The 21,604-nt window shown below is 43.6% G+C and overlaps 1 protein-coding gene across 2 annotated transcripts in view; it reads right to left on the bottom strand.

Moving 5' to 3' along the window:
• Nucleotides 1-21,604, bottom strand: part of Marf1 (meiosis regulator and mRNA stability factor 1) — a 50,193-nt gene that overhangs the window by 10,424 nt on the left and 18,165 nt on the right. For both annotated transcript variants that reach the window (XM_029544397.1, XM_021209207.2), the window contains exons 11-22: nucleotides 20,415-20,604; nucleotides 18,771-18,949; nucleotides 17,596-17,676; nucleotides 13,254-13,490; nucleotides 13,048-13,167; nucleotides 12,338-12,513; nucleotides 10,479-10,699; nucleotides 9,633-9,775; nucleotides 9,393-9,526; nucleotides 7,880-8,082; nucleotides 7,035-7,262; nucleotides 508-738 (exon numbers count right to left, since the gene is read on the bottom strand). In XM_029544397.1, coding sequence (XP_029400257.1) covers nucleotides 508-738; nucleotides 7,035-7,262; nucleotides 7,880-8,082; nucleotides 9,393-9,526; nucleotides 9,633-9,775; nucleotides 10,479-10,699; nucleotides 12,338-12,513; nucleotides 13,048-13,167; nucleotides 13,254-13,490; nucleotides 17,596-17,676; nucleotides 18,771-18,949; nucleotides 20,415-20,604 — 2,143 coding nt within the window. The remainder of the gene's footprint in view (nucleotides 1-507; nucleotides 739-7,034; nucleotides 7,263-7,879; nucleotides 8,083-9,392; nucleotides 9,527-9,632; nucleotides 9,776-10,478; nucleotides 10,700-12,337; nucleotides 12,514-13,047; nucleotides 13,168-13,253; nucleotides 13,491-17,595; nucleotides 17,677-18,770; nucleotides 18,950-20,414; nucleotides 20,605-21,604) is intronic.

Here is a 21,604-nt window from a genome sequence, read left to right on the forward strand (position 1 = left end):
AAAAAAAAAAGGGAGAATACTTGCTGCCTTGCTGCTCTAGAAAAGAACATAGATTCAATTCCCAGCACCTAAATGGTGGTAAACCACCATTAGTAACATAACTCCAGTTTCCTGAGCTCCAAAGCCTCCTTCTCAGTTCTGTGGGTACCAGGCATATATTTGATGCATATATATAAATGCAAACAAAACACTCATACACATAAAGTAAAAATAATCTAACAGCAAATAATAATGCATTTAAAAAAAAAAAAGGGGGGAGACCATGAATTTGACAGAGAGAAAGGAAAAGGTTAAGGGGAGGAAATGAAGGAAATGAAAGGGGGAAATGATATGATATTTTAATTCCAAAAGAAAAAAACATTACTAAGAGAAAGAAAGAAAAATGTCCAGCCAATTTTAAGACCTCTAGTGCCCCTCCAGCTCTACACATACTAGAGTAGACCTCACAGAACTCCAGGCTGAGGCGTTTCCGATATGATGGGTCTGAAGACCCACTCACACACATACCTCTACTAAGTAAGGCAGACTCTTCAGTAGCTCAGTCAAGGTCATGAATCCGTATTCACAGGGGTTGAGAGGAGTACTGTGAGTGGCTTCATAGTGTCTCCTGAGCTCGTCAACAGGAAGATAAGCATCCCCTTCCCACGACATCAACAAGACCAGCAACTGAGCAGTGAGGGACCGCAGGGACTTCCTATTGATCAGCTGGATCTGCTTACCAGACTCCATATCAGCAACCTACAGAAAGGAGGATGCAAACCCAACACAGATCACCCATTCCAGCTACTAAGACCAACAGAGGCACTTACACACAAGCAGCAGCGGGCTTCTTTGTGACAGCAGACCAACACTTGGAATGAGACCGGAGTAGAAATTGTTTTTACCCTCCCTACAGTCCATAAGCCCAAACTCCACCTACTCATCTTGAAGACATTTGGAAGACACCGCCATGGTTCTCTCTACTTCTGGGCTCTTTCCTCCTTGCTGCCAGGTCTTGGCTAAGCTAGTGACCACAGGGAAAGCTGCATTTCTCTGATATCCTAGAGCTAATTTTAAAGATGGCATTTTCATCTGCTATGCATATAGTTTATCATTTCAGATTCTCAAGGAGATAAAGAACTTGAGGGAACCTTTGAAAGATATATAGCATCATCTGGGGAGCTGTCTGAGCACCAAATACCAAGAGCAGAGACAAGCACTTGGTGATTTAGACCTCTTGCCTTCCTCAGGTCCAAGGACCCGCCATGGCCTTTAACTGCAGGCAGCAGGCAGAGCTCTGTGCTCTCGCACTACCTGCCAGTACATCCAGTCTTATCCCCTTAGGCTTCTTGCCCAATAGTTATGCTTTCTGTGAGGACCAAATGGCTCCTTGTGAACAGTGAGACCTGAAGAGCCACATATGCTTGTCCTCTTTAGGACTCTGGACTCAGTCCAGCATCAGCATCTCTTTACTTTTCAGGCATGCTCAGAACTGAGGTAGGAACATGGTAGCAGACTCTCACTCCTATAGTGGTAGTAGAGCTGTTCACATACCCTGCTTTGAAAGCAGGGGAATGAGGGGACTGGAGAGATGACTTGGCAGTTAAGACACTTGGTTCTCTTGCAGAGGACCCAGGTTCAGTTCCCAGCACTCATATAAGGAGGCACAAACACCTGTAACTCTGGTTCCAGGTGATCCAATGCCTTCTTTTGGATTCCACAGGCACTGCATTGATACTTACGCACACACAAACAAGCAGGCAGACACACATATACATACAAATATAAATCTTTAAAAAAGAAATGAGAAAGCAGGCACTCAATCAGCAGACACAAGTCAAAAACATTTGAGTTACTATCTTAGAATCCTAGACGATTGCCAATGCTGCCTTTTCCCCAACATAGTATTTATATTAGTTCTTTGAGAATTTCATATTATACACCCAGATCATACTCACTTCCCAGTCCATCCATGACCACCCCCACTTTGTAACACCTCCTCCCCAAATTCAATCTGTGTTACTTATATATTCACTGGAGCATGACCAAACTCTCAGTGGCTAGCCTCTTAAATAGAACTGAGTCCTTCCTTTCCCAAACCAGAAGCCATCAATGGCCAAGAACTACACTTCTGCATCCTTAACATACTTTTTAAGAGTTGTCCTTAATGGCCTCCTGTTTTCAATAGCTGTTTCCTTTTTTTGTCCTGGGGCTTGACGCAGGGATAGCAGTTGTCACAGAAGCCTTCCATGTCCCTTTCTCTCAACTATGCATCTACAGTTACTGATACCACTGCCGAAGTACCTTCCTTGCTCTTTACAGTCAGTGGGAACTTATGTTAACATAACTTATGTTAAGTAAGTCAGGGGCTTCCATAAGGTTTTTGGCACAGACCACAAACACAGACCCCAGCTTCAGTAGGGCCATGAACCCAGAAAGGCCTTCAGAAGCAGCCCAAATCACAGACATCAACAAGACCTCAGGCTACAGCACAGACAATGGACATCAGCATGGCTATGGCCTTTGGTAGTAACATGGGCCATAGTAATCAACACAGATCCTGGCTGCAGTAGGACCTCAGACCCTAACATGGCTCTCTGAGGCAGCATGGACCTGTCACATCACCACAGCCTCAGGTGGCAGTACAAGCCACTCACATCAATATTGCTATTTTTTAAGAAAACCAAAGCTCTGCTTCTTTCATGCTGCTGAAACCCATCCCTGGATCTCAATCATCTAGGGCATGCTTCAGAAGCAACAATGCTCAGTGCACATTCAAGGATCTCACAGCTTGAGAAGCCGGGCCTAGCATTTCCCACAAGTTCCCCATGAGGCTCCAGTGGGCAGCAAGGAGTTGCACTGAGTCTCTCACATGTTCTTGCCTCTGCTACTTGAACCAACCCTCCCATTAATTAATCTTTGGCCCTGGCTCAGGGTCTTCACTGGGTTTTTGTTGTTTTGAGTCTCATGTAGCTCAGGTTGGCCTGCCTAGGTAGCCAAGAATTACCTTGAAATCAAGATCCTCCTTGCTTCTACCTCCCTTGTGCCAGAACCATAGATGTACACCACCATGTCCAATTTATGCAGCACAGATGAAGCAATTGAGCACTGAGTGTATGGTGAGGAAGCACTCAACCAAGGGAGCCACACCCTTCGCTAGTCCTGGCTTACAACCTCCTATCTACCTAAGCCCGTCTGTACTAACATCTTGGCCAGTGGACACTGGGGAGACCTGGACCTGTCATACATATCATGGTTTTCAATCCCTCAACTTCTAATTGATTCCACTGCAGACACTTCTCCAGAGAGATACATTCCAGGCTCTGTCTCTACCTACTTCTAAAATTACTCATTCATACACATCATAGGGTGTCTGTGGTAGACATGGAGTGGAAGACAGAAGCAATTCATTGCTCAGCCCTTCTCAACCTTTGTTAAGGAATGCAATCCACATGCCCTTAAACCCTCCCTTATTATTAAGAAAAGGGCTGGAGAGATGGCTCATTGGTTAAGGACACTGGCTACTCTTCCAGAGGACCAGGGTTCAATTCCCAGCATGGCAGATCACACCATTTGTAACTCCAGTCCCAGAGGATCCAATCCCCTCTTCTGGCTTCCATGGGCACTGCATACATGTGGTGCACAGATATACATGCAAGCAAAACACCCATATAAATAAAAATAAACAGATAAATAAATATTCTTTGAAAACAGCTAATTCTGCTGTACAGGACAAAGGCCTAGCTAAATGATAGGTGGGTTTATCATTAAGACAATGTCCTTTTCCTTTCCAGAATTTCCAACCCCCACCCACAAGTCAACATGAAGCCTGGCTGGGTCTGCCCATCTTTCAGAGTCCTGATTTGGAAAGGCCTAACTTTCCTTTTTCTTCTCTTCTGTCTCTTCTTTCAGATATGGCCAGAGCCTAAGCTTATGTTCCCTGGTACTTCGGGCTTCCTTACATTTTCTGTAAACCTCCCTCCCTGCCATGTGGCTGACCTCTGTGCCAGCTTCTCAAATGGCATGTCCTACCCACACCCCCCTTTTCTCCATTCAATCCTCTTCAAGACACTGGAAGATTTACAGTCTGCTAGTCTGGGGATTTTTTTCTTTAAAACTCTAATAAGTAACCTCCAGCTTCCATTTTGAGTCTATTCTTATTGTTGTCCATGAGACTGAGAACGCCAAAAGGGAACTCAGACTTCCCATTCCTCACATATCAAAGCTGGCTCTGCCAGGACTCCTCAGGGCTTCTGGTAACACTCCTTGCCTGCCTTTTAATTACATAAAAAGAGGAGAAGATGGATCTGTTCCTGTACCCCTAGACAGTGCTACTGTCTTCAATTTCCCCCATCTTCTTTCAAGTGTCACATGATCCTTTCCTCGTGTGCTTCTGTTTCTCCCTAGCCCCAGTAGTGAGGACTGAACGCAGGGCTTTGCAGGCTGGGCAAACTCTCTACCACTGAGCTATAACTCTAGTCTTTTTATTTTTATTTTTTTTTATTTTTTTTAAGTTGGAGATAGGGTTTTGTTAAATTGCTCGGGCTGGCCTTAAATTTCAAGTCTTCCTGCTTCAGCCTCCTTAGGTCCTGGGATTATAAGCCAGGCTTCTGTTACTCAGTTTTCTGTCCATCTTAGCACTAAGGGCCACAGGTTCACTGGTATTCCTGTCAATAATCTAAGTTCTTTTGCCCCTTACGTCCTTTCCACTGTGGTCATCTGGCCAGCTCCCACCATAAGCCCAGCCATCAGCTTCTGGACCTACAGCTATATGTCACACTCATCCCTCACATTCATCCCTGCTAAGCATCAGCTCCCCAAAGTGCACAGTGCTCTTCCACACCCCTGACTCCACACGTCACACCTTCTCTGAGCTCTTCTAGCTTAAGCTCTGATCCCTCTTCTCTTTAAACAGTTACCTTAACTTGTTGAGGGTGTATCTTATACTGTCTGTCGATTGTAATGCTGAGTGAGGGTGAGGGGCCCCAAGACCTGGAGTCCGTACCATAGCCCCTTTGACATGGTCCCCAGTTAACTGTGATTGGTAAATAAAGATGTCAACAGCTGGGCAGAACAGACATAGGTGGGGGTTTACGTTTCATGGGCTTGGAGAGAGGGCCAGGAGGAGGGAGAGTAAAGAGCTGTCATAGAATAGAAGAATATGCAGGAGAAAGAAAGCAAGCTGCCGTGTGCTGTGGATGGGCCTGGTGCTGTTCTTGTGAACCAATCCCCTAATGAACAAAGGAGCTAATCACTGGGTGAGTAAGAGGGATGGAGGAAGAGAGGCAGCAAGAGAGGTCTTTTTGGACAGGGATAGGGTGAGGACAAAATGTAGCTATGAGTCTCCCAGTTTCAATGGCAGATCCATCAGGATTAGCCACCAAAGGATTTAGATTTAATAAGGCCTACAAGATTAGGATTTTAGTTGCTTCATCCAGCTACAGAGTTACTGTCGTTTCTGAACTAAGTTTGTGTTGTGATTTCCTTCACACAGAGGCTCCTCTGGGTTCAAGAAAGAAAGGTACAGTAAAGCGTGTGTTTGCCTGAGGTGTATCACAAAGGCCATGGGGGATTTGAAGCATGGGGCTGGTGTGGTAGAGACCCGCCAGTGGGAACTTAGTGAGCTGGGTGGAGAGATTCTGGAGCTCTGAGTCAGAGTCTCCAATAGATAAAAACAGGTCTGCCACTGTCCACCAGTGCATGGTCGGCGAGGCCACTGGGGAGAGTGTTGCTGGCACAAGTACAGGAACGTGATGGTTCATTTTTTAATATTTCCCACAAAAGCCATGGGATAAGGGCCAAGAGACCGTGGCCCTGAGGGCTGCTCAACTGGAATTAAGAGCAGCACAGATGGAACGTAGTAAATAGTAAATGGTAACTTGGAGAGGTAAGCAGGTGCCCAGCTATTATGCTGCCTAAGGCTATTTAAAGATCTAAAAGCTGTGTGGTCTAAAAAACCCTGTGCCAGGATTTATAACTATTTTCTACTACATTAACCTTTCACTTAAAGGTAACATAGCATTCTTTTCCTGGTGAACATTTAGTTCTTGGGGCCAGATTTAGTTTTATCAGATCCCATCCAACAGCCCTAATTTCTGTGAAAGATTAAGGCAGCCCCTCCTTATGGTTCATCTCCCACCTCCTCATCACACTACCCCAGAAGTCCTTCTTGCCTGTGTCTACTCACTTCTCAAGTCATTGTTCTTTGGAACTTTCAAACACATTCAACTGCAGTACCTGGACATCAGCCAGCAGCTCATTGGTTCCCTTCATCCCATGTGATTAGCTGTGGTTCTCCCACTTCCCCTCACAAGCAAGTTAGCCAAAAGCTGTAGCAAATCCTGCTGCCACTTCCCCTGACACTTCATTGTTCAGAGTCTTCTCAGTGCTGTTCACCTCTCGTTACTGCAGTCTTATGGACTACTACTGGTCACTCCCTCCCCATCTCCTGTAATGGTCCCACCTCTAATCTGTCAGTCATAAGTATATAACCAGATTCCCTATGAGCCTCTGATTGATTGATGATGCTACCACTTCCTGCTTCCCTTTCCAGTTTTTCCTCCTGGAAGTTCGTCCCTAGTCCTGTGCTGTAGACCTGCAGATATTCTGGAAACTGTCCAGCTGTTCTACCTATATGTGGGAGGGTCAGTTTGGCATAGAAGGGCAGAGATAAGGAAGGTGCCCTCTAAAGGGGTTTTGCCAACCACAAGGGCAATTCTGAGTTTGTGCTTGTTCTCAAGATGACTCCTAAATGAGTCGGGATCCATGGATGATCCATGGTACAGTCTCCCAGGAACCTGGAAGACAAAGAACTCTCTGGAAGGCTTCAACTTTGGGCCAGCCTGCCAGTTCAGAAAGGCCATAGATATAGAAAAGGAAGACTATAATTCTAAAGTGCCAAACCAAGCCACCTACTAGTACCTATTAAGGTTTCAATGACACACAGCTATAAAGCTGACACACAGCAAGACACACAGGGTACACACAACCAAAATGCTGCAGTATACACAACACCTCACACAGACCATTGTCACAGTGAAAGGACATTGGCTTACCTTTACAACATGGCAGAGCTTCTGTGTCAAAGCTGAGACTGAACTGACATCATAGTCTTGGAGACGAAATGTATAACCAAAAGTTTTAGCATATTCTGTAAACAGATCTGTCATCATAAGGCAGTTACCCTTTTGGGACCTCAGAAGCTTAACAAACTGGGCGGCTAGAGCTTTGAATCGCTCCACTTCAGTCAAAGTCAGGATTTTCTCTTCTCCACATTCCAACACCTTAGAAACACATAGGGCAGAAGGGGGGGGGGGTGTTGAAAACATGACTGTATGTAAAGTTAAGTGGCGTGGAACACTACACATTGGTCACTTAAGATGGGAATGTGTTATGAAGGCACACTTCTGCAAGAGCTCTTCCCTCGGCATTCAAACACACATGTAAGAAGACATTCTTTTTCCTGGCAGTAAATTCTGTTATGTATGTTTTATAACAACAAAAAGTTTTAACACTTTTGGAATGAAAGATGTTAATAAAACTAGTAACAAAAATCCAGCCCTGCTTGGAAGAGTCACCATGTGGTTGCTAGGAACTGAACTCAGGACCTCTGGAAGAGCAGTCAGCACTCTTAACCACTGAACCATCTCTCCAATCCTGAAGATTATTTTTGAGGTGGAGTCTTGCTGTTGAACCCAGGCTGGCTTCACTCACAGAACTTCCCAGGCACCACCTCATAAACTCTGAGATTATAGAACCATTTACACATTAACCTGAATTTACTAACAGTCAACAGTACAGCTTTTCTGATGCGGCATTTCAGACTCCTAACTAGAAACGGTAACACCTCCCTAAACACTGCTCAGAAAAACAGTTCAAGAATTAGAATCTCTTCACTTACTTGTAAGATCTCAGGTATGGCTTCCAAAAGTTCAAGCAGCTTGGTAAATCCATAGTATGCAAGTTTACACTGTCGGCCAAAATGATGGTGGTAAGAGGGAATGAACTTGTTGAAGGGCATTCTGAAATGGGGCTGGTGGCGCAGCAAGTCCACAACATCTTTGGAGAACTGCTTTGTCCTTTCTATTTCATCCTGAGTTCGTTCTTTAAAAAATAAAGCACCTTGTAAGTCAGGCATCCACGCACTGTGGTTAGTGCCAACCCTGCAGGGGCTCTGACAGAGTCACAAGACATCAGCTTTGTCTTCCCCAGCCACACAGCCCACAATAAGCACATTTACTTAGAACTAGGATCTTGGAGCCAGTGGTTCTCATAAAGGCTCAAGGCACAATCCTGGGAAACAAGGGTGCTATTGTGGGAGGTGAAAGATTCACATGTCATCACCTACAAGATCGGGACAATTTCTATAAATCTTGTCTACCACACCTATGTGAACAAGACAGACACAGAAGTCTGGGTGCTTCAAGCAGTAAGATGTTATTTCTGTAAAATCACACTTCTGAGCATTCATGTGTTTCTTTATTCATTTGATCTCCAGTTAAAAGTTATCAGCAGAAAGGAGTTACTAGGCATCAAAACTGTAACAAAACAAAAAAGTACTTAAATATTGATCTTCACATCTGTTCATTTTAAATTGACTGAAAAAGGATACTACTGCTTTTAACTCCGGAAGCTTGTGACCTCAGGGACAGAGACCCTCTCTCTGGCAGAATAAGGTATCTCTCAGACTTAACTGAACTACAACTGGAAAGACAAATGTCACATTCCTCTGTGTTTGTTTTCTTCTAAAATACGCATGGTGAAATAATTCTCAGAGCTAAAATGGATTCTCCATCAGATAACATGGGCACTAGAAACATGCAAATATCTGGGAAACATTTAACAAAATGCTGCTTACAGCTTCTCCCCTTTGATTCTTTGCCTGCCTGTCTGCCTTTTCTTCCCTGGAGACAGGGTTTCTCTGTATAGCTTTGTCTGTCCTGGAACTCACTCTGTAGACTAGGCTGGCCTTGAACTCACAGAGATCAGCCTGCCTCTGCTTCCCAAGTGCTGGGATTAAAGGTACCCCACTAACCAGTGTATTCTTACAGGGCACATGGCTTTCCTTCTTCCAGAGAACACAGGTTTTGTGCACCAGGTAATGTTACAAACTACACTTTCAAAGGAACCATTAAGAGCTACGGAGAGGGAAAGAAAAGTGCACCCCCCACAAACACACACACACACACACACACACACACGCACGCACGCACGCACGCACGCACGCACGCACGCACACACACACAAAATAACTATTCCGTTTAAAAGTAAACCCTGACTAGGCTCATGCCACAGTCCCAACACTTAGGAGACGGAGGCCAGAGTACTACTGCAAGCCTGGGCTATACAGTGAAGTCAGGTCTCAAAAGTACAAACAACAGCACTGCTGAGGTAGACAACATCCCTCCATATACCTCTTTTTCGGATACAAATGACCATGTCGTCATCTTGTTGGGATAAGCAAATAGTTGTGTCTGGGATCTCTGATATTATATCAATCAAGTCACAAACACCATATTCCATGACATCCCAGTCCTTTGAGAAACACCTATGTTTTAACATGGGAAATGGGCAGAGAATGAGTAAAATCATTGCCACAGTAACAAGATTTACAAAAGACTGCTTTTCTTTTTTAAAGTTTCCCATCAACTCACCAATGATAAGCCTGTGAAAAGTCTCTCACAATGACCTGCTTGCTGGCCTGGGACTTGAGAAGTTTTAGTAAATCCTGAGTAAAGCGCTTCACCTGGGCCCTATGAGTAAGGGTCAGCAGACGCTTGGAGCCCATACCAAGAATCTGAAAATGAAATGCTCTAATTATACTATGAAGAACTCAAAAGATACGTTCTTGTGTCAACCTTGTCTCTGTCTTTCTTGCTCTTGTTACTCTCAAGCTATCTCCCTCAAATATAATGTCTGCAATTTGAAATGGACACAATTCACTATGTACAGTTAAAAAGAACAATGACCCAACTGTCTGGGGCCAAGATCATTTGTTTCAAAGTGGCATTGTTTCAAAAGATCTTGAGCACAAAGAGGAAGTGCACGTGTCCAGTCTAGAAGACTAATTTCATCTCTAAAAGACAGATGAAGCTTTTCAGGCCTTTTTAACACATAGGGAATTATTAAAACACTGTCTTCAGGGAAGTTATATAGGCAGTCTAGATAAGATCCAATAAACCCTAATCAAGTGACCAATGTCCAACTCATGAAAGGTAGAGAGCACTTAACGAACACTGCTGGAAAGCAAGTGTCAGCCCCTAAAGACTAGAAGGAAAATGCCCACAGGCCTCTAAGGAATTCTTTTAGGTTGGAAATTTGTAGTTTCTTGAAAACTTGAGAGGGTTCCTGCATTTTGAAGCAAGCTCTTACAGAAGTTTAGCTCACTCAGAATGGCTTTCTGAAAACAAGAACTATTTTGTCTGAGTCTTTGGTTGTGGCAGCTGAAGTCATGGAAGAACACTTATTTCTTTAAACAAACAACCCCTTGTATCCTTTACCTGCAACACATGAGGCACAGCTTCTAGTAGTTCAATCAGCTTGGAATAACCATAGTCTGAAACCCTGCACTGCTTTCCAAAATGGTGATGGTATGAAGGGATGAAATTGCTGACGGGTAGTATACAAGATGGCTGGTTCTTCAGTAAATCAATGACTTCTCTGCTGAACTGAATCAGCTGAGGATTTCTCACAGGACTTTTAGAACGAAGAAGCCAAGGGTCTAGAAAAGAAAAACAAAACAAAACACCATGAGGCTTTAGGCATGATTTCACTGGCTTAAAGGCTTCTTGTTGTTGTTGTTGTTGTTAGCTCAGGATCACTATGCAGCAGCAAGCAGTGGTTTCAAGTTTCAGCTTCTACACACAGAACCACATGACCAGACCCTCCTACTACAGGGAGGCAAACCATTTGCCCTAATTCTCAAAAATTAAAAAAAAAAAAGCAACAACAAAAACCCACAAAGCACTCTGGGGTGATGGTAGAAGTAAAGATGAACAAGGACTTTCCGACTACACTGGCTGTATTTCAAAGATCCATTTGTAACTTACTCATCATATTTTCCCACAGACACAGTACAGATAGGCTCTAGGAAGGTAGCCCACAAGAATGGAATTAACCAACTGTGGAGCTGAAATTTTACCTGGAAAGCTATGGTAAACAGTCATTTGAACAGGACAGGAAACTGAGGCAGAACCAGATCTATTCTCCTACCTCATTCTAGCCCTAACAGGACTGAACCAGCCTATGAGGACTACATTCACAGCAATATTACTGTCTGTCTCTTAAATGCTGTAACAGGTCTGCACCATCAGGTTTTTAAAAAATGCTTACACAAGAAAAAAAGCTTATCTGAAAAAGGGTGTTGCAGAGATGGCTCAGCAGGTAAGAACACAGGCTGCCATTCTTCCAGAGAACCCAGGTTCAATTCCCAGTACCCACATGACAGCTCACAACTGTCTGTAACTCCAGTTACAGTTTCTGACACCCTCACACAGACATATATGCAGGGAAAACACCAATGAACATAAAATACAAATAAATTATTTTTTAAAAAAGCCTAAGTAGAGCTTGTATAATGGCAAATGTCCTTAAATTAATCTCAGCATTGAGGCAGAGGAGGTTGAAGCAAGAGGATTATGAATTTATGACAAGCCTTGGTTATATAAGACACTATTTCCAATAATAATGATAACAAAGATGATGATGATAACAGAAAAATTAAAAACAAAACAAAACAAAAACTAAGAAAAAAAGAGATGGAAATCTTTCTAGAGAAGTAGAAGGGCTTCGTGGTTAAGAGTCTCCCATGGAGTCTGCCCTGTGCAGCCTAAGAGTGGGGGCGGAGATGACAAGGCTTAGGCAGGGGCTTCTGTCCAGGGCCCCCCAGAGCGCTGACTCAGGCCAGGCTTCCAGTTACCCTTCTACCTTTAAACAGAAGCGCAAACCTAAGAAGGAAGACATGTTAGGGCCAAAGAAAAGGATGAGAGAGAGAGAGAGGAGAGAGAGAGAAGAGAGAGAGAGAGATAGAGAGAGAGAGAGTGTGTGTGTGTGTGTGTGTGTGTGTGTGTACACTCATGTATGTAGGAGCTGGCTCTCCCCTTCCACCATGTGTATACTGGTGTTCAAACTTAGATTTTTAGGCTTCATGGTGGGTGCCTTTACTCTCTGAGCCATCTTGCTGGTCCAATTTTGGCATCTTCAGAAGTCAGGTTCTACCAAGTCCTTAACACTTTTAAGACTGGAGGAGACATTCTGGTCAAAATGGTGCTGCTGTTTGAAATCAACCCACAGCTTCCTCCTGTCCTTCCTGTAGACAGATGGGAGTTTAGGGCTCAATCTCTGACACTGGGCCACCTACCAGTGTTGGGAGGTGGGGGCTTGTTGTGAATCCACTTCACTACCTTGACGCCATTCTGAGCAGTGGCAATGTTCACTCCTGGAATGCAGGTGATGAAGTGCTCTAAGGGGACACCTTTGTGGCTGTCTTGCGTAATTTCTAGGTCGCCAAACTCCGCAGCATAGCAATCTGGAAAGCTGAAGGGATGAAAGGTTAAGTCAGGAAAAAGGGCAGTGTAGGCAGAACAGCAGGCTTTAACCAATGTATCTGGTGCGAAGTAGCTGCTGGAGTGCTGCCTCTGTGACACTCTTAATAGCTGTAAAAAATCCATGGGCAGTGTTCAGTAGGGAGTTAGATAAAGCACTGTGGGTTGTCAAGGCCACCGAGTCTCAAGCTGGCCTTTGTCTGCAGCCCAGAGTGGTTCAATGTACCCTGATGACTGAACTCCTTTACTGCCTTGGCACCTGAACACAGGCGAAATGGTGCACTCATGGCACTTGTGCAGCTTTCAAATTGAAAGCATCTCTTTCCTGCAATGAGGAAACTGTTCTCACTTTTGTTTGTAAAATTCAACATAAACCCAGTTTCTTGTTGAAATACTAAGTGCACAATCCATTTCTCAAAGCTTCAACCCTAGGACAGAGCCCTCCTTCTAATCCTTGCTTCATCAGTAGGCAGACTTCAGGAACGACCCTATCAGCACTCTCCTCCCAACGGCTAACGTGGCTCACCTTAGCAAAGGCACCGTGCCCTGGTGGGTCTGCAGAAGACTATGAACTTGAGGTGCAAACACTTTCAAAGAGAGAACCACAAAAGGAATCTTGTAAGAGTCTGGATCAAATACAAGTTCACTGCAGGAAAGACAGCAAACAGTGAGCTGACTTCTCAGGAGGGGAAAGCATTCCCTGCTCACACTTTGTGGAGGGCACTGATGTACCTGAAGTCCTTGTTAGAGCAGTGCTGCTTGCAGACAGGTTCGTGATACTCCAACTCTTCAAACAGAACTGGGCTGCAGTTTGTGGAGGAGCCATCGTGTGACTGGGAAGAGCCCAGAGGGCTCTGGCGGGCCTGATTACTGGGTAAGAGACACACTAATCGCCCGTTTCCCTGTTCACGGATTGCAATAGTGTCTGTTAATTTATATAAATCAGACACATTTAACTTGTGTCCATACCTAAGAACAGGAAAAGAGATGTTGGTTTAGAATGTTTTTGATTATGTAGAAATACCTGACCTGTTTAATAAAACAACACAGAATGGTTTTTTCCATCTCTCCAAGAGTAAAATGAAACTACTGACTGAGCTCACTCACTCTTGAAACCACATGGCTCCCTGCTGGCTACAACTATACTACCATTTCCTAGCCCCTTCCCATGCCAGTGTCCCCAGTGTCTAAGATGGGAGTGTCCCCTCCAACCTCTGCCCTCTGAAGTGCAGTCCTTTAGAGAGCTGTTCGCATCACACTGACTTCAACTTTTGGACCACTGTCCTCTGTACCTGGACTCCTCAACCCTGATCTGGACCTGCTATAGCTGGAGAGTAGTGGCCCAGGCTCTGGATGCAGACAGATTTGAGTTCACATGCTGACTCTACATCAGCCTTTTATAAACTTAGTTAAGATACACAACCAGTTTGAGTCTCAATTTTTGCGGTCTTTAAATGTTGTGATAACTTGTGCCATGCCTGCTAAGTGAGGACCAAGTGTGATTAGGCCTGGGTATTAGTAATTCCATTTTACCTCTCCAGGTTCTATTCCCAGTGCCTATATCCATCAAGCTTCGTCCCTACCAACACCAGTCCCTGGAGTCTCCCCACACAGGAAGATATGCATTCTCTCTGTGCTCTCTTATTCTTGGTCCTAAGCTCCCTAAGCTCCCGTCTTCTTTAGAGAGAAAGTAACTAACCTCTCAGGATTGACATTCATTCAGGCTCTAACCTCTTTCTTCCTGGCTTTAAGTCAGTCGTCCTCAAACCTCACCCCCCCTGAGACCCCCCCCCCCAATGTCTGACATGTTCTTTCCATATACTATCCTTACTTACCCTTACCCTCTGAGACCTTGCTTTATTCCTTAGCCTTCCATCCAGCTCTCCCTTCTACCTCTTCTGGTTCTATCTGCTTCCCTGCCTGCCCATCATAAATAATGCCTCTTCACCAAATAGCAGCTATTGCTTTCAGAGTCAACATCTCTCACACAGAGTCTCCAAAATAGTACTCCAACTCTCTCTATACTGAGACTCCAAGGATGCCCTACAACTTTTATGTCCAAAACAAAGACCCAACACAACCTTCTACTCAACAAACTGCTTCCTGTTAAACATGTCCCACATGTTTAACCCTGCCATCTTGCTTCCTACCCAACACCAGTCCTTTAAAAAAAAAAATGACTGTCTTTAAAAAATTATTCTTTGTTTTGCCTACATGTATGTCTGTGTACCACATATGTACGGTGCCCTTGGAGGTCAGAAAAGGGCATCAGATCCACTGCAGACAGTTATAAGTAGGTGTGAGCCGCCATGTGCTGGGAATTGAATCTGGGTCTATTACAAGAGCAGTCAGTTTTCCTCTCTAGTCCAGTGGTTCTCAACCTTCCTAATACTGTGACCCTTTAATACAGTTACTCATGTTGTGGTAACCCCAACCTGTAAAATTATTTTTGTTGCTACTTCATAACTGTAATTTTGCTACTGTTATGAATAGCAACGTAGATATCTGATATGCAGGATATCTGGTATGTTACCCCTGTGAAAGGGTCATTCAACCCCCAAAGGGGTCACTATATACAGGTTGAGAACCTCTACTCTAGCCCATCCACCATCTACCCATCCATCTATTTAATTTTTGAGACAGGCATCTCATGTCCGGCCTTGCAGAGCTGAGTATGTCTTGAACTCCTCTGGCCTCCACTCCCAAATGCCAGCCACCAGGTCTCAGAGAGGTTTAACATTTCTTTGGCATAGTTCTTTGTACTCCAATTACATCAGCACAAAATTGGGACTGGCACAGAACTTTGCCTCTTTTCTCCCTCTTCTTGAGAACAGCTCTTACACCACACCTCTTTCTTCCCCTTGCTCCTCTAATCCACACATCGGCTCATCACTCAGAGTAACTGCATACTCCCCTTGCTGGCTGGACCTCTGAAGCAGCACTCTCTCTTGCCTACACCTCCTTTTTATTGACATTTCTCTTTGAGTTACAGAAGATTTTGTGAGATCTCCTTCCTTCTAAAAAAAAAAAAAAAACTCTTTGGATATAGAACAAATGCAAATCCACATTTTCTGCAGTACTTCACTCAGCCTTTCATTCCACTAATACCTGCTATGCATCTACTTTACATTGGACACTGAAGATTCTAATTCCTGTCTAAAGTGTAGAGCAAGCTCACAAACACCACTGGAAGAATAATAAACTAGTATGTAAAACAAACAAACAAAAAGACTTAGCTTTAGAAGCTACGGTGGTTTGAATGAAAACGGTCCCCATAAGCTCCTACCAAGTAGTACTATTAGGGAGTGTGGCCCTGTGAGAGAAAGCATGTCATCACTGTGGGTAGGCTTTGAGGTTTCAGGTGCTTACGTGACACTAATAGACTAAACAAGCTCCAATGAAATGTTTTCCTTTTTAAGAGCTGCCATAGTCATAGTGTCTCATCACAGCAATAGAAACCCTAACTAAGACAGAAGTTGCTAAGTAGAATAAAGGGAGTGGTGACCTCAGGGCAAGACCCTCACCCAGCTAAGCTTCCACTTTATGAAAAGGAATTAAAGAAATGTAAAAAGGGAATTAAGGAAATGCTTATGACCAGGCATGGTAGTGCACACTTTTAATTCCAGCACTCAGAAGACAGAGGCTGGTTGATCTTTTGAGTTTGAGATTAGCTTGGTCTACAGAGTGAGTTCCAGGAGAGCTAAGCTTAGGCAGAGAGAGAAACTATTGAAAACAGAAAGCTGGTGAAGATGTAATTAAATAAGGGACTATGTTCCAGCTCCAAGAAGCAGCAGAATTTGGCAGCTTTGGCCACATGGTTCTGGCTTAGACTCAAGAATAGAAGAAAGTTATTGAAATTAGTTTTACCAAGACTAATGAACACAACTAAAGTCAAGCATATATGTCAGGAATGTACCTGCACAATGGCATAAAATTGCCATTGTGTGAAGCTGTGAAGACCCCAAAATACTGGCGATACCAAAGCCATGTGATACTTTCCGAGTAAACCTGCTAACATGGAGTGGAACCAACCCAAGAGAAAGAAGTGTGCTGCTGCCATCAGCAACACTGAAAGGAGTAGGAGATCTAAAGAGCATTCTGACATCAGACAGGCAGAGTCTGGAGTTTGCCCAGCTGGTTTTCAGTCTTGCTTTGGTGCAGTATTTCCTCATTATATCCTATTCCTCCCTTTTGGAATGGTAAGGTATAGTCTGTGCCACTGTATGTAAGAAGTATGTGATCTGAGCCAGGCAGTGGTGGCGCATGCCTTTAATCCCAGGAGGCAGAGGGAGTTGGATTTGAGTTCAAGGCCAGCCTGGTCTACAGAGTGAGTTCCAGGACAGCCAGGGCTACACAGAGAAACCCTGCACAAACAAACAAACAAAAAAGAAGTATGTGATCTGCCTTTTAACTCGATTTTCCAGATGACAGCTAAAGAGGCTGCATGGGTATCAGAGGCCTTGAATGCTGGGGTGTTGAGACTGTGATAGACTCTGGGGACTTTTGAAGTTGGAGTAAATGCAATTTGCATTACGCTATGGCTATTAAGTCTATGGGGCCAGGGAGTAGAATGTAGTGGTTTGAATGAAAATGGCCCCCATATATGTCCTTGTTGGAATAGAAGTGGCTTTGTCAGAAAGAAGTATGTCAACTAAGGGTAGACTTTCAGAGGCTCAAGCCAGGCCCAGTGTCTATCTTCCTGCTGCCCAGGGACTCAGAAGTAGAACTCTTAGCTACCTCTATAGCACCATGTCTGCCTGCATGCAACCATGATGACAACAGACTAAACCTCTGAAACTATAAGGCAGCCCCAATTCAATGTTTTCCTTTAGAAAATCTGTCATTGTCATGGTGTCTCCTCATAGCAACAAAACCCTAACTATGACAGGAACTTAAGTCTAAATTTGCTAAAAAGAAAGTTGTCAAAAAAAAAAAAAAAGTGTCATATTTCCAGTCTAAACAGCACACTCCGCTTTGTTTGTCTTTCCTGGTGAGAAGTTCCTTAAGGGTGAGCATGGCAGCGTTTTTATGTGGAAGTCATTAATCACCAGTGCATCAACAAAACAATACTTACTTCTTTTCATAGATGTCTATAAATTTAAAGAGAGGCAAGCAACACGCAGGAGCATCCTGGAGAATAGACACTGTTTCTGTGCTGTGGGACAGAATCCCGAGTTAGAGAACAGACCACTCCAATATATGACAAAATATATTTTTAAAAGATTTATAATATTAACACAATGTCAAGCAAAGTAAACTTACTAATTTCGGAAATGTTACATTCTACTTTTCTTCAGAGAAGTTAAAAGGAAAATCAAAAGGATTTTTAGAACAAGCTGTGAAAACTGATCAATTCATTCCCTGGGATTCCCTAGGACTCAGGAACACCATGTCACACATCTGTGTAGCAGAAAATCATGGACTGTCCTGAGGACAGGGGGATGGGGGTAGATATACTGGGTTTTAACTCTGAGTGAAGGCAGAACAGCTTGAATGATCTCTTGTCATGTGTGGCGTATGTGTGAGGTGGATGGGACTGGAATTTCTGCACATGAGTGGACATGCAACTGCATACAGTATCATCTTCATCACCATTTACAAAAAAAGGCACTAAAAATACTCAAAGAAAGACAAAGAAAAAGCTCAACCCAGACGGGTGATTAGCCTCGCTCCATAGAATTAGCAGTTTTAATCCTTTTTCTCTCTTCCCCAAACATTGCAAAAACCTGAATATTATTTTTATTCTAAGAAACACAACCAACCAACAAAACCAGAAACTACCCCCAACTGTAAATACTGGCCAAGTACACATCACAGAGGAGATCCCTGGTATTCCAAAACACAGAGTGGATCTTACTTCACTAGCTCCCCACAGAGCATGAGGACCGGCTACTAAGAGTCGCAAGAGCCTACACCGACTCAGTCAGCAGAAAGACACTACACTCAGATTCTGAGGCAGGACTGTACACTTTCAGGATTCTGTGCTTTACTGTAGAGTCTCAGAACCTGCTCTGGGTATGCAGCATGCTATTTCACTCCCAAGGGCCTGCCAAGTTCAAGCTGTGTTTGGCTTTTGCTTAATGATTTGAACAAGAGATAGAGGGCATATTTCAAACCCTATCAATTCACAATAACCATTATTGCATACAAGAGGAATGGGAATGTGATAAAATCAATTTTAATTATTTTCCAAACCATCTGTGGGTCAAGTTGTTATATTCTGAAGTGCATGGCTAGGATGTTTTTTACCTTAGTAAAGAGAGTGACTTGTTGGCACCTCCTGTGGAAAGGGAGACCAGTATCTTCTTGCTGCCAATTTTGTGTCTATGGAGGCTGTTCACTGCACAGATTGCTTCGTGCAGGTTTCTCATCTGCACAATGGCCTTGAGCTGGTAATCAGTATGGGGACTGAGCTCAACACTCTTCACCTACAATAGGACAAAATAAAACAGCACTACCAGTATCTACCTAGAGCCTGTCAACTACAAAAGTTAAAGTGAACTGTCAGGGCCTGCATAAGGTAACTTGTCTGAATGAGATACTGCAAGTGACCACAGTGAAAGTGATCTTCAAAGAAGCTATCCTGGTCAGGCTGCCTTTTTGCTCTGGCAAAGGCAGACTCAAAGTTTCTACAACTCTGCAAAATAGCAGGTTTATAAAAGGTGCCTTTCTTTCTTTCTTTCTTTCTTTCTTTCTTTCTTTCTTTCTTTCTTTCTTAGGTGCCTTTCTTTCTTTCTTTCTTTCTTTCTTTCTTTCTTTCTTTCTTTCTTTCTTTCTTCCTTCCTTCCTTCCTTCCTTCCTTCTTTCTTTCTTTCTTTCTCTTTCTTTTCTTCCTTCATTCTCTTTTCCTTCCTTCCTTTCTTCCTCCCTCCTCCTCCTCCTCCTCCTTCTCCTCTCTTTCTCTCTCTCTCTCTCTCTCTCTCTCTCTCTCTCTCTCTCTCTTTCTTTTTCTCTCTTTCTTTTTCTCTCTTTCTCTCTTTCTTTAAGCAAGCTGCACCTAAATACTGGGCTGGGTACATTGAGATGTAGCCAACATTATTTTAGACCAGTGGATCTCAACCTTGTGGGTCAAGACCCCTTTGGTGGTCAAACAACCCTTTCACAGGAGTGTCCTATTAGATGTCATACATATCAAATACTTATATATTACAGTTCATGACAGTAGCAAACTTAGTTACGAAGTAGCAATGAATTGATTTCATGGTGAGGAGTCACCACACCACGAGGAACTGTATTAAAGGGCAGCCTTAGTAAGGTTGCGAACCACTGCTTTAGAGTTTCTGCATTTCTGCATATAGCTCTAAATAAATCCCTCTATCTTTGACAGGCACTTCTCATGGCTAGTTTTATTTTCTCTGGGGTGATGTCATAAAAACTATGTGTTCTATATTTCTTCTAACACAGAGAAGGGCAAAGAAGTTCAAATCCATGTCCCAGCTATGGCTATGTGTGTCCAATTAGGCCCTCTGGCATTGAACTCCACCAGTCCAATAAAACCAGTAAGGACCTGGGGGTGGGGGTTGGGATACACAACTGGAGAAACAGCTCAACAGTTAAGAGCTTACATCATACTTTCCCTGGTCTTCCAGAGGACCAGAGTTCAGTCAAGCCATCCATACCAGCAGCTTAAAACCTCCTGAAACTTTGGCTCCAAGATATCTGACATCTCTGGCCTCCAAGGGCACCCATATACAACTAATTTAAAAATAAATCTTCTTTTAAAAAAACGAAAGAGTGAAGCTGAGCATTGTGGTTTATGCCTTCCATAGTATCAACTGGAAGGTTGACACAGACTCTCACATGTTTGAGCTATGGAGTTGAGATCCTGTCTTGAAAATATGACCCACTTCCAAAAATCCAAACCAATTACCCAAATAACAAGACTGAAGTTACCTGGCCATGCTTGGAAAAGGCTTCCTGGAGGAGCTGCTGTAGCTCCTTCCGGGACAGTCTGTAGTCCACATTGCTGACCTGGATGTCAACACCATTTGCAAATGGGTCTGGGCAGTCAGCACCGCTGCTGGGATTGGCAATGTTGAAAGCAAGTGGTGAGGCTCTATTCAAAAGGTTTGGAGACATACTCCTGGAGAAAACACATAAGATACCGTTCTAGGCACTGAGGTTCTGCCACTCTGGCTTTGTCTGAAGCTACTGATGAAGAGACTTTCCTATTTGATTTTGCAATATGTTTGACCTTAAATCTATGCCGATTTAGGCTTAATGTCTAAAGTACGAGTGGACCTCAATAAAAAAATTATTCAATATCAAATTCTATTTCACAGAAATATTTAAAGCAAAAAGGAATAAATATTCCTTAGGAAGCCTTGCTGAATTCAAACTCCACTCTCAGCATTTTAGTCTTACAAATTTAAAAATTTAGCCTCAGGCTGAAGAGATGGCTTAGCAGTTAAGAGCACTGACTGCTCTGCCAGAGGTCCTGGGTTCATTTCCCAGCAACCACATGGTGGCTCACAACCATTTGTAATGAGATCTGATGCACTCTTCTAGTGTGTATCTGAAGACGGCATCAGTGTACTCATATAAATAAAAAGTAAATAAATCTTAAAAAAAAAAATTAGCCTCTGATGCTTGCTTAATTTTAACTCCTCTGACTGAAGGCAGGCTCTGGGGTCGACTGTTACACGAGAAATTACACATTTCCTTTCTGCAGTAATTTTTTTTTTTTTTTTTTTTTTTTTAATTTTTTGAGACAGGGTAGCTTCTGCTGTCCTGAAATTCACTATGTAGACCAAGCTAGACTAGATCTCACAGAAATCTAAGATCACTGCCTCCCAAGTGCTAGGATCAACAGTGTGCGACACTGTACTTGGCTTTTGCAGTGATTCTTAACCAACTCTGCACAGAAAATGCAGTGAGAGAACTGGTCTTTATAGCAGCCCACCCCCCCCCATCTGCCAAGTCTCACAAAGTGGGTTTCCAACAGCCTTCCATGAAGTGTCATATTAAGAGCAGTCAAAAGCTGGGCCTGGTGGTGCAGGCCTTTAATCCCAGCACTCGGGAGGCAGAGGCAGGCGGATTTCTGAGTTCGAGGCCAGCCTGGTCTACCAAGTGAGTTCCAGGAC

Source organism: Mus pahari, chromosome 12 (assembly GCF_900095145.1).
Source record: "Mus pahari chromosome 12, PAHARI_EIJ_v1.1, whole genome shotgun sequence".
NCBI classification, from domain to species: Eukaryota; Metazoa; Chordata; class Mammalia; order Rodentia; family Muridae; genus Mus; species Mus pahari.